This window comes from Siphateles boraxobius, unplaced genomic scaffold (assembly GCF_051911475.1).
Source record: "Siphateles boraxobius isolate OS27281-9 unplaced genomic scaffold, OSU_SipBor_1 56, whole genome shotgun sequence".
Lineage (NCBI taxonomy): Eukaryota > Metazoa > Chordata > Actinopteri > Cypriniformes > Leuciscidae > Siphateles > Siphateles boraxobius.
The window spans coordinates 12,590,238-12,608,304 of record NW_027509182.1 but is presented as its reverse complement, the minus strand read 5'-3'; the positions used below and the strand labels follow the sequence as shown (position 1 = coordinate 12,608,304).

Genomic DNA, 18,067 nt, shown 5'->3' with positions numbered 1-18,067 from the left:
TTTTTAGATTTGCCTACAAATATATATTTTCCAAGTGGGTTCGATAAATGAATGAACAAACAAACCTTTTCTTCCATTACTCTGCATGAGACCACTGCTTTCCTTCTCATTAACAGTGTATCACAATGATTTAACAAGCTTCTTAAATAAATTTGAAGAGAAATGAAAATAATGAAACTATTGTATTGAATAAATGCATTTTAGATTAATTTAAAAGCATTAAACATTTCTAATTAATCGGAAACATAAATATGCAGACATTGTTACCAATGAATTTTGATTTACATTTTAACACAGAACAACTAAGGCAAATTGCATTAAATCGGTCATATAGAATTTATAAATATAATTATATTTTATATATATATATATATATATATATATATATATATATATATATATATATATTTTTTTTTTTTTTTTTACTGGGGTTTTTTTTCTTCGGAATTTGCGGTTATTGAGTGTGAGGTTTATTTTATTTGTCCCATGATAGTATATAGTATATAAATATACTATCTATCATTCAATGTTTTCCTCTAAATAAATAGAAAGTAAAATAAGTAAATACAATCCCAATCATTTATATGGATTCATTTATGCGTTTACAGAAAATGCGGTTCATTTCTGTGAAACAGTGTGGCATTGCAGTTTGGTGAATTATGTTGAGCCTGACCTGTGGAACAGACTGAACATCTCTGATGATCTCTCATGATCTCTCATGATCTCTCATGATCTCAGATGCCCGATGAGAGTACATAAACTTGTGTGCATTGAAGAGCAAATGCAGCATCTCACAGCTAAACACCTCATGCTCACACACACACGGCAGAGGAGGCTTCACGGTTAGTGTTTCACGCTGGCCAGAGATGCTTATTGAGCGCTTTTCTTTTTTTCAGTCATAAGTCTCTGACAAGGAGAATAAGTCGAACAGTCAGTGGCGTATCGTCTTCACAGCTCATATCACATTCACCACATATGACTCCCAATGAAGGACCTGGATTCCAGATATATACTTCTCTCTCCTTGTCCACTGAGTCCATTATTTATTTAGTTTAATTCCTTAGTCAGTTGATTTAAGGTGAGATTTTAAGTTATTTCTTGAACTAATGCATTTGTATAAAATAATGAATTAATGAATCAATGTTTTATACAGACAGACAGACAGATAGACAGATAGATAGATAGATAGATAGATAGATAGATAGATAGATAGATAGATAGATAGATAGATAGATAGATAGATAGATGATAGATGATAGATAGATGATAGATAGATGCTATATGATAGATAGATAGATAGATAGATAGATAGATAGATAGATAGATAGATAGATGGATGGATGGATGGATGGATGGATGGATGGATGGATGGATGGATGGATGGATGGATGGATGGATGGATGGATGGATGGATGGATAGACAGACAGACAGACAGACAGACAGACAGACAGACAGACAGATAGATAGATAGATAGATAGATAGATAGATCCATCCATCCATCCTATATTTGGAGACTGCTAATTGTCTTATATTAAAATTATACCAGAAAAGTAATTAATTAATCTCTCCCAGTAGTATGAATATTTAACAGTATGAAAACTGGCATGAATCCAAAATGCTTTGCAGAATGCGAATCAGCCAACATGAATATGCAATTTTTTTTCTGAGAAAAGCCACCAAATGAAGGTAAGACAATGCATTATAGCACGTATATCTTGTATTCTGTCTTTTTTTTACCTTAGATTTATTTATTGTTTTCTGTACACATTTATATCTTAGAGCGCTGCGCTGTGTCATGCTAGTTTTCCCATTCATAATTCTGCTTGTTGAAATGTGAAAACCATATTTTCAAAATCATGTAATTCACTCTATTTATATGTAGTTGTGCATACTAGTTGACAGAACATTTCGAAACATTTTCCATTTACACTCTGTCCTTGTTTTGATTCAAATAAAGCACAATGTTTTTTTTTCCCCCCTTTTCCAGGGTGAGATTAAGTCACATTATTTGAACAACAAAGTAAATTGATTTGAGCATTTCGACTGATGAATTTCAAGTGGTTCTCGATATTTCCAGTGAATGTATTTTCCAGCGTACAGATCGCTGGCCATATTCACTCACTCTTCTAGTCGCTATGAAAGCAAAGTTAGGCTCATTATAGACACACATCAAATAAAGTCTCGCGCTGTTGAGCTGTCGGCGCCCTTCTGCTTTAATCCATCTATTACAGAAGCTCCAGTGGATTCGTAAATCGCTTTTGTCCCAGACTCATAAAACAACAACCAGTTTTGAACAGTGGGGTCAAAGGTCACACTCTTATATTGATTTAGCTGAAGTAGAGGTATAAATTCTATTAAAAAATGTGCCAGCGTCCCGCAACGCTCTTAGTCTTAGTGTTTTTCCACCACGGTTTTCTGAGAAACGCTAATGAGGGTTTCTGTCTGCTGGTCTATGGGAGATTTATACATTTTATTCAAACATCTCAGAATGTCTTACATGCCATCTAAAAAGAAAACATTTAGAGGTATTTCTTTATATAGTAGCCCATTACTTGAGTGTATTGTGTGCGGCAAGCTGGTAGTTTTGCAAACAGCTTGTACAGTATATTGGTGAGATTGCAACTTTAGAGTTGGATATTTTCCATTCCTCAGCACGACTTGCACAGCTGCGGATGAAACGCAGTTTTCCTCGGAGATACACTGTCCTAGACAATCTGTGGCACCATCTGAGACGTTAAACACTGCATTGTTTGACTATGAACACATTGCAGAGGTAGAAACCTGTTTTGCTGTGCAGTGCATGCGCTTCTCTTCTCCTTTAATTTACCAGTGTATTGTTAATGTTGAATGCCTGGATAATTAGTTTCAATTTGGTGAGCTCAGTTTAGAATATATGACCTACTGTAAGTTTAAAGTTTAAACATCAGCTTTAAATATATTTAGAATATAAAAGTTGATTTTGTAACTTTGGAATATTGCTGACAATGCTTCTCTATTGATTTCTGGAGGCCTCACTCTTTGCATCATAACTCATCATGTGTTTGTTTGCTTGCTTCTTTGTTTGTTTGTTTGTTTGTTTGTTTATTTGTTTGTTTGTTTGCTTGTTCATCGTTAGTTTGTAAGACAATAAGACTGTTATTTTGTTTTAAATTACGTCCTCTTTATTTTATTTTGAACATTAGAATTGTTACATTTTGGTTGGAGGATTGATTGGAGAATCAATCAATCAATCAACGCGTTAGAGATTGTGGCGTTAGAGATTGTGGTTAGGAGATTGTGGTTAGGAGATTGTGGCGTTAGATACTGTGGCGTTAGAGATTGTGGTTAGGAGATTGTGGTTAGGAGATTGTGGCGTTAGATACTGTGGCGTTAGAGATTGTGGTTAGGAGATTGTGGTTAGGAGATTGTGGCGTTAGATACTGTGGCGTTAGAGATTGTGGTTAGGAGATTGTGGCGTTAGAGATTGTGGTTAGGAGATTGTGGTTAGGAGATTGTGGCGTTAGATACTGTGGCGTTAGAGATTGTGGTTAGGAGATTGTGGTTAGGAGATTGTGGCGTTAGATACTGTGGCATTAGAGATTGTGGTTAGGAGATTGTGGTTAGGAGATTGTGGCGTTAGATACTGTGGCGTTAGAGATTGTGGTTAGGAGATTGTGGTTAGGAGATTGTGGTTAGGAGATTGTGGCGTTAGATACTGTGGCGTTAGAGATTGTGGTTAGGAGATTGTGGTTAGGAGATTGTGGCGTTAGATACTGTGGCGTTAGAGATTGTGGTTAGGAGATTGTGGCGTTAGATACTGTGGCGTTAGAGATTGTGGTTAGGAGATTGTGGTTAGGAGATTGTGGCGTTAGAGATTGTGGCGTTAGAGATTGTGGTTAGGAGATTGTGGCGTTAGAGATTGTGGTTAGGAGATTGTGGTTAGGAGATTGTGGCGTTAGAGATTGTGGCGTTAGAGATTGTGGCGTTAGAGATTGTGGTTAGGAGATTGTGGTTAGGAGATTGTGGCGTTGGAGATTGTGGCGTTAGAGATTGTGGTTAAGAGATTGTGGCGTTAGATACTGTGGCGTTAGAGATTGTGGTTAGGAGATTGTGGCGTTAGAGATTGTGGCGTTAGAGATTGTGGTTAGGAGATTGTGGCGTTAGAGATTGTGTTTAGGAGATTGTGGCGTTAGAGATTGTGGTTAGGAGATTGTGGCGTTAGAGATTGTGGTTAGGAGATTGTGGTTAGGTCACACAAGGGTTTATGCCACTGAACTACGAGGAAGGAGCAACCTCAGCAGCAGGGACGACCACTGAGGACGGAAAGTGCCCTCTTGAAGACCCCAGAGATGTTCCCAACTCAGCTCAATCCAGACGGTTGTTGTGCTGATCCGCTGGGGAGACCGCACTGTGGTTGATCCCTGGAGCCAGCATCGCAGCCGTTGTGTGTGTTGACGTGCCAGGAAATATACTTCAGCCATTAACACCAGACAGAAGGATATTCACATCACCATATGGAAGGTAGTGTAAATAGATGGAGACGCATAGGTTACTGTAAAGCTATGTCTTAGTTGGTGCTTATCTTGGCGAAAGCCAAGTGCAAATCAGTATGAAGTTTTAACATCTACTCTCGTGTAATGGAATTCATCATTCAGTTTTCATTTTAGATTTAGTTTAAGTGTATTAAAGGCAATTTGAGGCAACATTCCTAAGCCATTTAAGTTGAAGTTTTTCCATCTACAATAGTACCTATATATTTTTTTTATTTCAGATTTATTGCAATTAACAAAAACTATTATGATAGTTGATCGGTGGTTTTGCTTGTTGACTAGTTCAGTAGGTTGGTTGCTTGGTCACTTGGTAGCTTGTGTATAATGCATTTAAAGTGTCAGATGATGAATCTACACATGGATTCTGGGAAATTATATTTGAAATTTATCTGAGGAAAGTCCTCGACCACAAGAACCGGAGCAGACTGAGAAAGCTGCATATCACGACACTCACAGGTTAATGGAGGAACATCATTACTTCTTCATTAAGGTAGAAATATAGATTACATCTGAACAGTGATTGAACAGAACGAGCCATAAAGGAGGAGGAAGTGATCGAGTGAAACAGAAGAGGAGAGCATGTGAGGTGTGGGATAAACAGTTACACACTGCTTACAGATGATTTTCATTTCATTTTAAGATACAGTCCATGAAAGGTATCGGAATATGGTACACAGAAGCTTTTTTTTTCATGCAGTCTGTGTTAAAATACAGAAAAAAAAGAAAGAAAAAAAAAACATATATATATTTCCAAACTTTAACTGGATCATTTTCTTTGGATGAAAGCAAACAAGTTTCATTAGAATTAAACCACCTAAGTGATATTATGTGAAAATTTTATATACATTCTACCAACTGTAGATACTATGTATATATATATATATATATGTATATACAGTATATATATATATATATATATATATATACACACATATATATAGTAGACATTTTACTTTCTGCTTTGTGATATCAAAGCCTTCAGTAAAGATAAGGTAACCTTTCAGATTTGAATTAAGTAATAATATGAGGAGAGATACAATACATGAAAGGGTTATTTTTGTTCCATTTGCTCAGAATCAAGTCTATGTGAGATTCTGTAGTTCATTTTGAGAGATTACTCTCATTTTAAACTCCCAGAGCATAATGAGGTTTTAATTAGACTCTCCAAACCTCTTCATTTGCACATTTACAGATGCACAATGATGTTCAAGACCGAGAATACTTGACAGAATATCATTATTATAACTTTTTTCCACTTGGTTTTTTGTTTTGTATTTTGCATTCACAGTAAAACAGGAAGTAATCTGACCAGATTCACCTCAATTTCATCTTCCAGAAATGTAAATACAACACTTATACAATACTCTTTTTCTCCATTTATAATAAAGGTTTCAAAAGGCATTTGTATTTGTATCAGCAGTGACATCGTCACTCAAATAATTTTTCATTTGTTGAAATAACCTTTTTTGTTTTTTATTCTTTTATAAGATCTTTTTAATAATCTGAAGATTTTTTTTTTAAAGGTAAAGAGCCTTTTTGCAGTGAAAAGTTTCCATGGATGTTAAAGGTTCTTCATGGAACCATTGATGCCAAGATCCTATATTTTAAAGAGTGAAGAATGCATGTGTGACTTAGGCCACATCCGCAAGAAGCCACAGCTTTCCCTATTCGATCTTTTTTTTTTCTCATTCTAATTTTTTTTCGCAAACACGCCGCATCTCAAGAAATATATGCTTACACACGAAACCACTGAAGCCGACTTAAAACGGTGTGGTATACATGCCAGAGCAGTATGTGGCGCTGTAATTCTGCCACAGAGTTACACTAAACAAGAAGAAGATTTGAAGCATGCGCATAACCTTGCACGCTCTATACGAACCCAACACGACATCAAGGTGAAGACGAAGTTTGCTGACCGTAGTAGCAGAGGAGCAGAAGATTTTGCTTTAGAAAAGCTAATAGGCTCAGTAGCTTCTGCAGCACGAACACAAGCATATAGTCCGCCATTATTGCTGCTGTTACGTGTGACGGAGCAGTGTGTGACTAATGTTGACATGTGGTGTGAATACATCATTGTTTCACAAAATGTACGGATTGGCCGTACAAGGGTGTTGGTTTCAGATTTATCCACTCTGGGACCCGGTTTCAAAAAATTGCGGTTTCAAGTGTCCCAAAACGCCGGATCCTTCTGGACGAAACACCAATACGATACAAAATGTGTACGTATACAGCTAAACGCACCTCCGTGTGGACAGGGCCTTAAACCCCCTTAAATGCATGTGTGAATCAGAAATTAATCTGCATGTTGGTGGAAATTAGATTATTTATGAAACTGCTTACTTTTTACAAGGAGAAATAAATATTTCATAAATATACAAAATTTTATTAAGATCAGCTTCGCATGCTGAACTGAGCTTATTTTTACCTTGGCATATATGAGCCATTTCAGCGTTTTGTTTCAGCTGTGTTGTGTTTTCAGGGCACACCCTCATATTTCTTCTTGCAGCTTTATAAGTTGTTTCTAGTAAATGGCATGGTGCATCAAAACACATGTTGAATGTAATCAAGGAAACATCTGCTCCTGAAAAGTGATTTGAACAGCACCTTGATTGCACAAATGCTTCGTCTACAATAGTGCAGCAATTTTACCATCTGGAAGTTTGTAGTGTGGAAGAAGTTCTACCGAACGCTTATATGTGAACAGGTCAAGCATATTTTGATTCCTTTGACACGTTTAAGTTGAATATCCCTTCACCTGTGCTCTCATATGAGAGGCTACCTCAACAATGCCAGAAGCCATTAAAATGTTTGTCTTTAATTAACTTTAAAAGGGAATGGATTACTGGCACTGATATTGCAGACCTTTCCATCACTGAATGTGTCAAACTGGGGCCACATCATGTCTGTATTCCCATTAGCCCAGCCTGTGACCCTCATCAACCCCATTCACCGGCGCCCTCTGGAAATGCCACTCTCATACAGAATATATTACTGGCAAATCTGCTACATAAAAATTATATCGTAATAACAGTTGAAAAGCTCTCGTCCCCTGCACAACCTGAGTGAAACAAAACAGAACAACGGAAACATTACTGTGTCTGTAACAAACACAGATGTCAGACTTCTAATGATCAGACTAACTGGGAGAAGTCATTACGTGCCAAACTTGATGTCTTGGAGGGCACTGAAGTGTTTATAGTCTAACAATCGTTAAAACATCAAAAACATTTTTTAAATAAATATAACTTGAAAAATTTGTTCAAAAAGACATTTATATATTGAACCAGTTATATTTCAGGGCTCCAAATCTCTAACATTGTAAACTTTCATAAAATGCATTGTTATAAAGTATTATCTAATCTTAATTCTTTAAGCACCTAGTCAAATTTGAAGGTGAAGCCACAAAGAAAAAAGTGATTTGAAATAAGAGGAGTACACTAGATTCACTGAGAGCAGCACTAATCACTTTAATGGTCTCTTCTTGTGCACAAGTGTGAAAATGATAGTAAACACTAACGCGAAATTAGACAAATAATGTAATATAGTAAATCTAATGCTCTTTTTTTTCCAAAAAAAAAAGCCAAAACAAACAATCAATCAATCAACCAATCCATCCATCCATCCATCCATCCATCCATCCATCCATCCATTAATCAGTCCATCCATTAATCAGTCCATCCACCAATCAGTCCATCCATCCATCCATCCATCCATCCATCCATCTATCAATCAATCAGTCCATCCATCCTTCCTTTAATTAATCAGTCCATCCATCCTTTAATCAATCAATCAGTCCGTCCATCCATCGTTTAATCAATCAGTCCATCCATCTATCCATCCATCAATCAATCAACCAGTCAATCCGTCAATCAATCAATCAATCAATCAATCAATCAATCAATCAATCAATCAATCAATCAATCAATCAATCAATCAATCAATTAATCAAATAATCAATCAATCAATCAATCAACCAATCAATCAATTAATCAAATAATCAATCAATCAATCAATCAATCAATCAATCAATCAATCAATCAGTCAATTCATCATTCCTGAGTCATCAATCAGTCCATCCATCCTTCAATTAATCAGTCCATCCATCCATCAATCCATCCTTCCATCCATTCATCCATCCATCTATCCATCCACCCATCAGTCAATCAAACAACCAGTCAATCCATCCATCTATCTATCAATCAATCAGTCAATCCATCATTCCTGCATCATCAATCAGTCCATCCAACTATCCATCCATCCATCCATCCATCCATCCATCCATCCATCCTTCAATCAATCAGTCATTCAGTCCATCCATCCATCCATTTCATCCATCCATCCATCCATCCATCCATCCATCCATCCATTTCATCCATCCATCCATCCATCCATCCATCCATCCATTAATCAATAAAGCAGTCCATCTCTCCATCCATCCATCCATCTTAAGTTTTCCTCTGCCACAGTTTGCATTGGCTCTCTCAGTAGGGCTTTCTCTGTAAAGCCGCCGTGGGACCATTTGTATTGTGAAAAGCGCTATGCAAATAAACATGAATGAAATGAATTATTTGCATTTTTTTCCTGAATAAATCGATGACCGTGGAGAGACTGTTTTGGCTATTCAGGATTGATTATTCTACTCAGGGGGAGGTTTGGGATCAGGGATTGGTAAATTATACTTCACTAGTGTTGACTGTTCTGCAATAATCATTTTTACTTGGCATTACAAAGGCTATGATTCATTTACAGACCTTGAGCAAAAGCTGAATCAACAACACTTGAATTTCCCTGAAGCTGTCTATCCATTGCTTACAAACAAACGACACACTGTAGACCAGAAGCCATTCATTTCCCAAGGCGAGTCCTAAAAATTCACGGATGTGAGTCTGGTTATACTGTAGAATGTGGTTGTCACTCCTGTAAATATCTGAAATGTGTGTGAATGTAACCATATTAAGGACACAAATATAGGACTGGCAGCCGTATTCTGTTGCTGTGTGCAGCTTGCTTTGTTTAAGGGGTTACCAGATAAATTGAAGAGAAATGTGTATTTTAATTCATCACATCTCCTTCACTCGTTCCCCTATTCTTCTTATCTGTGTTGGTCTTGTTTACATCAGTGTGTGCATGTGTCTATGATGCAGCAATACATGCAGTATTGTAAATTTTAACTGGCTGATGGAAAAGTATTTTTAAAATGCATTCTTAAAATCTAATAATTTGTATTGTATTTTTAAAGTGCAACTTAAATAGGCCTACCATGTTCATCATTGTGATATATAGTGTATGTCTAATAGCAATACATAATAATGTGGTTTAAGGACCACATCCACCTAAAAAAAAAAAGGAAAAAAAAAATATATATATATTCACCTCATAGCAGGAAAGATATATCGAGGTTCAGGTAGGTGAAACACTTCCTGGGTGTATGTGACCTTTGACCTTTGTTATTCTCCGCCGCCCACCTCTCAGAAGAGGAGCTGCAGCTTTGCCCTCACCAGCATCCATCAATAATTCAGGCTTCACATTAATTACACAATCGCTCTGCAGGGTTCTGCTCTCCGCATGCGGTACAGGCTTACAGTCATCCATCACCCCTTTCAACCCACTCACATAAAGCTCACATTTCTCCTGAGGTCCAGACAACAGGAAAAAGCAATTCTTTCAGTTTTGCGGGTCTCTTGGCAGGTGTTTGTTTGTGCGAGCATGCATTAGAATGCAATCTTAACTGTCGCGATGTTGCCGTGCTCACCAGCTGTCATAAAGGAATTCAATTAAGACATCACAGGAACGGGGCGTGTGAGAATGATTAAAATTGTCAATACCGAGCACTGTTATGAAATGCCACGGCAATATCAGCCTCCTATGCATCACAAGACAAATGGCTTTCATCTAGAGCCACTGCGGCCCCTGATTGAATCAGCAAAATTTCAAAGGAATTATCCCGTTAATAAAATTTCACCTGTTTCATATCCACTCCTATAAGGGCGGCAATCCAAAAATTGTTCATCAACTTTACATCACACTGAAAACTGTAATTAGCTCCCAGCAGCATAACTGCCTCACACATGAAATATCTCTTCTGTTGGAGTTTGGTGCTTGAAATTATTCTGACATGCAGAAATTATTCTGATTCTTATCATTATTTGAACATCTACAGTAACATAATTTGCTGATAGATAGATAGATAGATAGATAGATAGATAGATAGATAGATAGATAGATAGATAGATAGATAGATAGATAGATTGATTGATTGATTGATTGATTGATTGATTGATTGATTGATTGCATGAAAAAGCATATTTACCCTCCAAATTGTCAATACTGTATGTATTCAGACATCCATGTTTAATTCCCATTACTCCGAGTGATTCTGCTTATTGATAATCATTACTACAATACATTATTTTCAATGATTATTTTCTTTATTTTAAAAAATGGATTACAGTAATTCAAATTGAATATAGTTATGTCCTTAATTGGTATGAAATTACCTTTAAGTAATATTAGAGGATTTTGTTGGATGTTGTTATTACAAGTGACTCAAATTCAATCAAAAATCAAAAATATTTTTTTATTAGTTAATATGTGCAAATGAAAGTGACATAGACACATTTCAGTTCCACAAACTTCTTCGGTCTTATGATTACTGTAACACAAGCAATATTTTGTCTTTACTACAAACCAAAACATGTTATCAACACAAATCAGTTAATCTAGACAGCAATCCACAGGATCCAAACGAGTCGGCACAGTCGCCATCATCTAAAGCAGAACAAGTTCAGTTACAGTAAACGAGATCAATTAAAATCAGCACTTATTCACGAGTTCACGCTTAACTGAATCCCCCCGGTTGTTGTAAGAGTAGTTAGGACTAGAAGTGAGGAGATGGAGATGATAGAGGGATGCTGTTAAACTGTCGATGAACGGAGATAAGTCTGCTGTGCACCACAGGTGTTTAATAAGGGTTTAATTATCTGAACGTGCTCCTCCTGAACTTTGTTAATCAAACATCATGTAGTGAATGATGGGGGAATAGTATTTACTCTGGAGTCACTGTTCAGTACATCATAGATACCATAAAATGACAAATGATCTACTAAATTAAACTTTTTTTGGTGACTGGTTTTATGAGTTTCGCCCTTGTAGTTCATGTGAAATACTATATTGATCAACAACAAGATCAGTTATCATGCATGGATCTGCGTTTAATCATGTTCGAATTAGCTGTAATCGCTGGTGTCCAGGCGCAGCTGTGTGTGTGTGTGTGTGTGTGTCTGCAGAGCTTGTTAGGGTGACATGTAATGTGAGTAGGCAGGCTGTGGGCAGTGCCAATGCCCTTGCCATGGGAAATCATGCTCAGTCTTGTTAGGGGAAGTTTGGAGGCTTTGTCCTGTGAGGACTGCTAATAATCCCGGTTGTGGACGTCCAGAGACAGCCAGAGACACGCTCATTATTAACGCACATATTCCACTTTGGGATTCGCGTTTTTGGAGTTTACACGGAGATGATAATGTGTTTTTTTTTTTTATTCAATGCTTGCACCTTGGATCCAATTTCAAGGTTTGCGTTCTCGAGCCGCCAGACACTGTTGTTGTGCGGATGAGCGGCCGGAGCGCTTTAGGGTTTTCTGTTAGAACGGTGACGTGTTAGCGGCCCCTAATAACTAATAACTAATGATCTTTGCAACGGAAGTGAATCAATCAAAACTAACATTAGCTGGATAATAACTTTATTCTAGAGCTGCTGTAAAGACAAAACAATCTATGTTACTGTAATTTCCTATTATCACTGTAAAGCTGCTTTGAAACAATTTATATTGTTAAAAGCGCTGAATATGAAGGTGACTGGACTTGACTTGACTGTAGGAAGATGAAGCCGCACGTGAACAGACACATGCATGTGTGAAACTTCAAAAACATTACTTCATCAAAATACAGTAAAGTAATTTGTCCATGAATCTCATGAAAACAAAGACCCGAATATGTAATAATGATTGGTGAAACATTCATGCATTTAAGGGCTTATGCATGACATTAATTTATGCATAACATGAACTAACAATTAGCAATATTTGATTTCACTTTAATTTAACGTGATGTAGTTACACTACTTACTCAGATAAGTACTGAATAATATTAATGAACTACAAGTACTATAGAGTTACAGTTAGGGTTTGGTTTAGTGTCATTTACTTGTAATTATGAATTAATATTATAGTATGTACATGTAGTAACGTGTAGCCTAACTACATCACCTTAAAATAAGGTGTTACCCAATATTTTCTTACAGCATTTATTTTTTGTTAATATCAGATGATAAAAATGTTGTGTATTGGTAAAAATGAGTGTATTGGTAACTATTATAATTAACTAGTGAAATTGTATTGCAAAGTGTTACCCTTATTATTTGTAATAATGATTCAACTTAGACAATGCAATACACTATTTTTTTTTTAAATATATTTTTAATAGCATAAATTTAAGGCACATTGTAAAAAAAATATTTTTTTAAAGTTGTAAATAAAACAGGTTATTAGAGTATGCTTTTCAAGAAAATACTATTTCAGTCTTTCTACTTCAAAATGTCACGTTGCTTGCCATTTTCATGCAATTACTATAATAATGAATTATTATTAGCAATTTCTAAATAAAAAAGGTTTTATAGAAACATTAATTTTTTTGTAATTTTTTTTTCAGGGCAGTTGCTGTATGACAATTTCAAAAGCTTTCTGTTTGTTTTAGATATATATTTAGATATCTCTTGCAAGCTTCTTTTTTACTGTTTCTCTATTTTCGAAAGCCAGACTTTTACTGTTTAACGTTCCAATTTGCAGCTTTTTGTGGTTTAGAAACAGTCACTTGTAGAGGATATGTGACCCTGGATGACAAAACCAGTCTTATGGGTTGAAAATTGAGATTTATACATCACACGAAAGCTGAATAAATAAGATTTCCATTGATGTATGGTGTATTAGGATAGGACAATATTTGGCTGAGATGCAACCATTTGAAAATCTGGAATCTGAGGGTGCAGAAAAATCGAAACATTGAGAAAATCGCCTTTAAAGTTGTCCATTTATGTTTGCGATTGTGCTGCATTCACTCACAAAAATAAAAGCTTTATACATTTACGGCAGGAAATTTACAAAATATCTTCATGGAACATGATCTTTACTTAAAATCCTAATGATTTTTGGCATAAAATAAAAATTGATAATTTTGACCCATACAATGTATCGCTGGCTATTCCCACAAATATACGCGTGCTACTTAAGACTGGTTTCGTGATCCAGGGTCACATATGAAGAATCCTCCTGTAAAACATGTAACAAATTCAGCCACGGTTTTCTTTTTGCTTTTTGTTTTTCCACTGAGACTAATTTGTCTCTATTCATGCTGTTTATTGTGTGAGCAGAGAATCAGCAGATGTATTGGAAAACATATCTTTTTTATCGTTCACAGGCCGGTGTCATTTCCTCTCATGTGTCTGATCAGCAGACATTTATATGTTACGTGACCTCAGGTTAACCGCAAAATAGTTTCTTTGCTTCTTATGTTGTAGTGCCTTTGTCTAAGATCACAGAAAATACTGTCATTAATAAGAAACACGAGACTTTTGCTTGAGGTGCTATTGAAATGAAGAGCACACACCATGAATGTGAATCTCAGCATGCATTGAGTCGAAAAGCATTCACTCGGGTCTGTTACTTGCAATGTTTTGAATGAGACTAATTCAAGGACACAGTATGAGTCACATTGCCGAATCTCTACTAACAACTGAAACAGTCTTTGTTCAGCAGTTGGGTGGCAAATTCATTTAATTGTTGTTGTTTTTCTCTGAGGTACATAGATCCATTGTTGTCCAAGATTAATTTCCCAGAAATGGCTATTCTATTCTATTCTATTCTATTCTATTCTATTCTATTCTATTCTATTCTATTCTATTCTATTCTTTTCTATTCTATTCTATGATTAGCATTCTAGTTTGCTGGGTGGCTGCCGACCCAAGTCATAAACCATAGAGCATTGAAACTCATATAATATATGAATATATTTAGTCCATTAGGTAAATACAATAAATCAATGTTGCTCAATAATAAATTGAGCCTTTAATTACAGCAAATGCCTGACAACTTTAAGAGTCTATAAAAGCATATAAAATGGTGTAATAATATTTAATATTTTCCTCACAATAAGTAAGGCTAATCATTTTATTAAAGAAAATTAGTTACAAGCGTCTTATACTTAGATTTGTGATTAAAATAATGTTATTTTTACAAAATATTTTCAGCTGATTTGGTTAAAAACTATTGAAGCCAAGAGATTTGCAGCTCCCATAATGCTTTGCATGTGACTAGTAGAGAATGTTTTTTTTTGTTTTTGTTTTACATAATTGCAGAAGGTTATGCTTTATTGCGATAGATATTCTACTTACTATATGTAACAAATAAGTCAACTAACTCTCATTAATTTGCAACTACATGTTAACTAACTATCATTAGAGTATTAGTAGACTGTTAGGGTTTGGGTTAGTTGAATAAGTTGAGGTTGCAAAGTTACTTATAGTCAGTATAATGTCTGTTGAGGAGCATCATAATAAAGTGTTAAAGATATTAAGCAGACAGTCTACTAATACTCTATAATGACTGCTAGTTGACACTTAGTTGAACAATACATTAGTTAGTACAATGTCTGAAGTGGACTATCAAAAAAAGAGTGTAACCTTACATAATATATGTTAAGCCAAAAGTCAAGTCACCTTGATCTTGACATTTATATAGCGCTTTATACAATACGGATTGTTTCAAAGTATTGTTTAGTTTACGGATTGTTTAGTTTTGTTTTGTGTTGAGTTGTATGATCAATTTCTTCTACTTTACAGAGTTTGTAATTTTGTTGTTGTTGTTGTTGTTGTTGTTGTTGTTGTTGTTGTTGTTGTTGTTGCGGTGGTTGTTGTTGTAATGTGTGATTGTCACAATCACAAAACTGTAGATCACAGCAGATGTTTGTCAGTTGTCATGGCAACAACGAAGCACAAACTATTTCTGTGACCTTTTAGTTTCAGCTCCATCCTCACTGAAAAATAAATATGATAGGAACAAATTATATGTCTGTGTCAGTCAGAAAATAAACAGGTTTCAAATGTGTCCCGCTCTCAGACTAAACGCTGTTGTGCAGATTCTGGCCGTCAGCTGAAGCTTTGAAAACTTTTTAAAGTCCTTATTTTTTCACTGCATACTTTACAATGTATAATTAGTATTTATAGGTTCGTACTGCAAATGTTCACATCATACTTTTTCAATGTCTGAGAATGCACTCATTACAGTAGAAGCAGTAATATTGTGATATTCTATTTTTTAATCAATTTTAATGGCAAAGCTGAATTTTCCGCATCATTACTCCAGTCTTCAGTGTCACATGATCCTTCAGAAATCATATGCTGATTTTCTGCTCAAGAAACATTTACAATGTTACAAAAGATTACTTTCAAATAAAAAAATCTTCTTTTGAACATTCTATTAATCAAGTAATTCTGAGGAGAAGAAATGCATCACAATTTCCACAAAAATATGAAGCAACTGAATTCAACATTGATAATAATGTTTCTCGAGCATCAAATCATCATATTATAGTGATTTCTGAAGGATCATGTGACACTGAAGACTGGAGTAATGATGCTGAACATTCAGCTTTGATCACAGGAATAAACTACACTTTACTATATATTCACATAGAAAACAATTACTTTAAAAATATTTGACTATTTTTACTGTATTTGTGATCAAATAAATGCAACGTTGGTGAGCAGTCTACATGTGCAATCTGTTCTTAGATTGATATTGTACTTAATGATGATAAACTTGAAATGAAATGAAATGTTGTGTTTTGCCTGTAGGGAAGAGGCCATAATGTCCACGTATTTCGAGACGGTGGACGATCTGCTGGCGTCGTTTGGTCCGGTGAGGGATTGTTCCAAAGACAACGGAGGATGCCGGAAAAACTTCAAATGTGTTTCGGACAGAAGGATGGACTCGACTGGCTGCATGGTGAGTTGCCATGGTGACCCACAGATCATCTGTAACATCAGTGTAACAACCGGCCTGGGTGTGTGTGTCCCGTACAACGCCGTAACTCGCTGCTTCACTAACATAATACGATGCATCGTTGAAGAAATCAACTAGTCACGACTGTTTCCCGAAGCAAATTGTTCGATCAACCACTTTTGTTTACGACGGCACATGGTGGAGGAATAACTTTTTTTAACGAAACTGTTTGAGATCGAATTAATGCTAGATGTTTTGCTATAAATTACGGTCGTCATCTGAAGACTATTTATCATTTTCCTCAGATATTTTTCTTTATTTCTAGATTCAATCATAGTCTTGTTCTTACGCACTAGAGCTCGTTCACACATGCGCACTCTTCAAAAAAAACAACAATTTAAAACTCTTGACAAACTAACAGACGTAAATTACATTGTATGTATTCTAAATGAAAGACACAGATTGTACTGAACGTCAGCTTGCTTATTATTAACTCAAGATCAGGATTTATTGAGTCCACATGTCATGCAAACAAGAAACTCTTCTTCTAACCACAGCTCGAGATCTGTCGTTACAAACACACAACTCTGCGATGCTGTTTGTGAATGTTTGTGGGAACGATGGTTTCGGGAAACACAGACTCGTTGAACTGATGATAACGACTGAACTTGTGAACATAGTTGGCTATCGATGCTTTTGGGAAACACACCCTGATCAGTTTAATACGGTTATAGGGCAATGTATGGTGTATGATAGTTCAGGTAAGTTACAGCCTCAACTTTATCCACAGCGTCTGTCAAATGATGTGGATTAGCATGGAAAATAATTTTGATTAATCCATCAGTTTTTAAAAACAAGGGAAAACACATAAACACCCATAATTGGAAGGCCATGAGGAAGACTTTCAAAAACTAAAATGTGAAAATTACTTTTCGTTAAATCATTTACACGGAATTTTCTGGGGGAAAAAAGCAACATTTATCCTTATGGAGGAACTTGTTGTTATGTGTTACTAAAACAAGTTTGACTTACTAACTTAATGGATATTTATACAATAGTTACGACTGAACTTGCGAACATAGTTGGCTAACGATGCTTTTGAGAAACGCACCCCTGTTATATGACTGTGTGTGTTGTTGAGTTGCACTGGTACCCTTCTCAGAGAACGGGCGACTCTCGAGCTCTCTATCGAGGAGAACAGCAAATACGTCTCATTACAGGCGGATAAGTTTGACTTGTTACATGTGCAGATTAAAAGGAAGGGAAATGAGAACAAGGAAATGTGGCTAATGGCTTTTTTGAGACAAGCTCTACTCGTAAAGCAAGGAAATTGATGAGCTCACAGCTCTCTGTGCTGATGGAGGAATCAATCATATACAGCAGGATGAGCTTTAATCACTCACACTTTTATTAGGAATAAAAGTCTGACACTGATTTTGCTATCTGATCAGCTGCAGTGCTATAAAAGAATAGTTCAGCCAAAAATG

At 35.9% G+C, this 18,067-nt stretch overlaps 1 protein-coding gene across 2 annotated transcripts in view; it reads left to right on the top strand.

Moving 5' to 3' along the window:
• Window positions 1-18,067, top strand: part of astn2 (astrotactin 2) — a 433,109-nt gene that overhangs the window by 240,137 nt on the left and 174,905 nt on the right. For both annotated transcript variants that reach the window (XM_077206841.1, XM_077206840.1), the window contains one exon: window positions 16,433-16,583. In XM_077206841.1, the coding sequence (XP_077062956.1) occupies window positions 16,433-16,583 (151 nt within the window). The remainder of the gene's footprint in view (window positions 1-16,432; window positions 16,584-18,067) is intronic.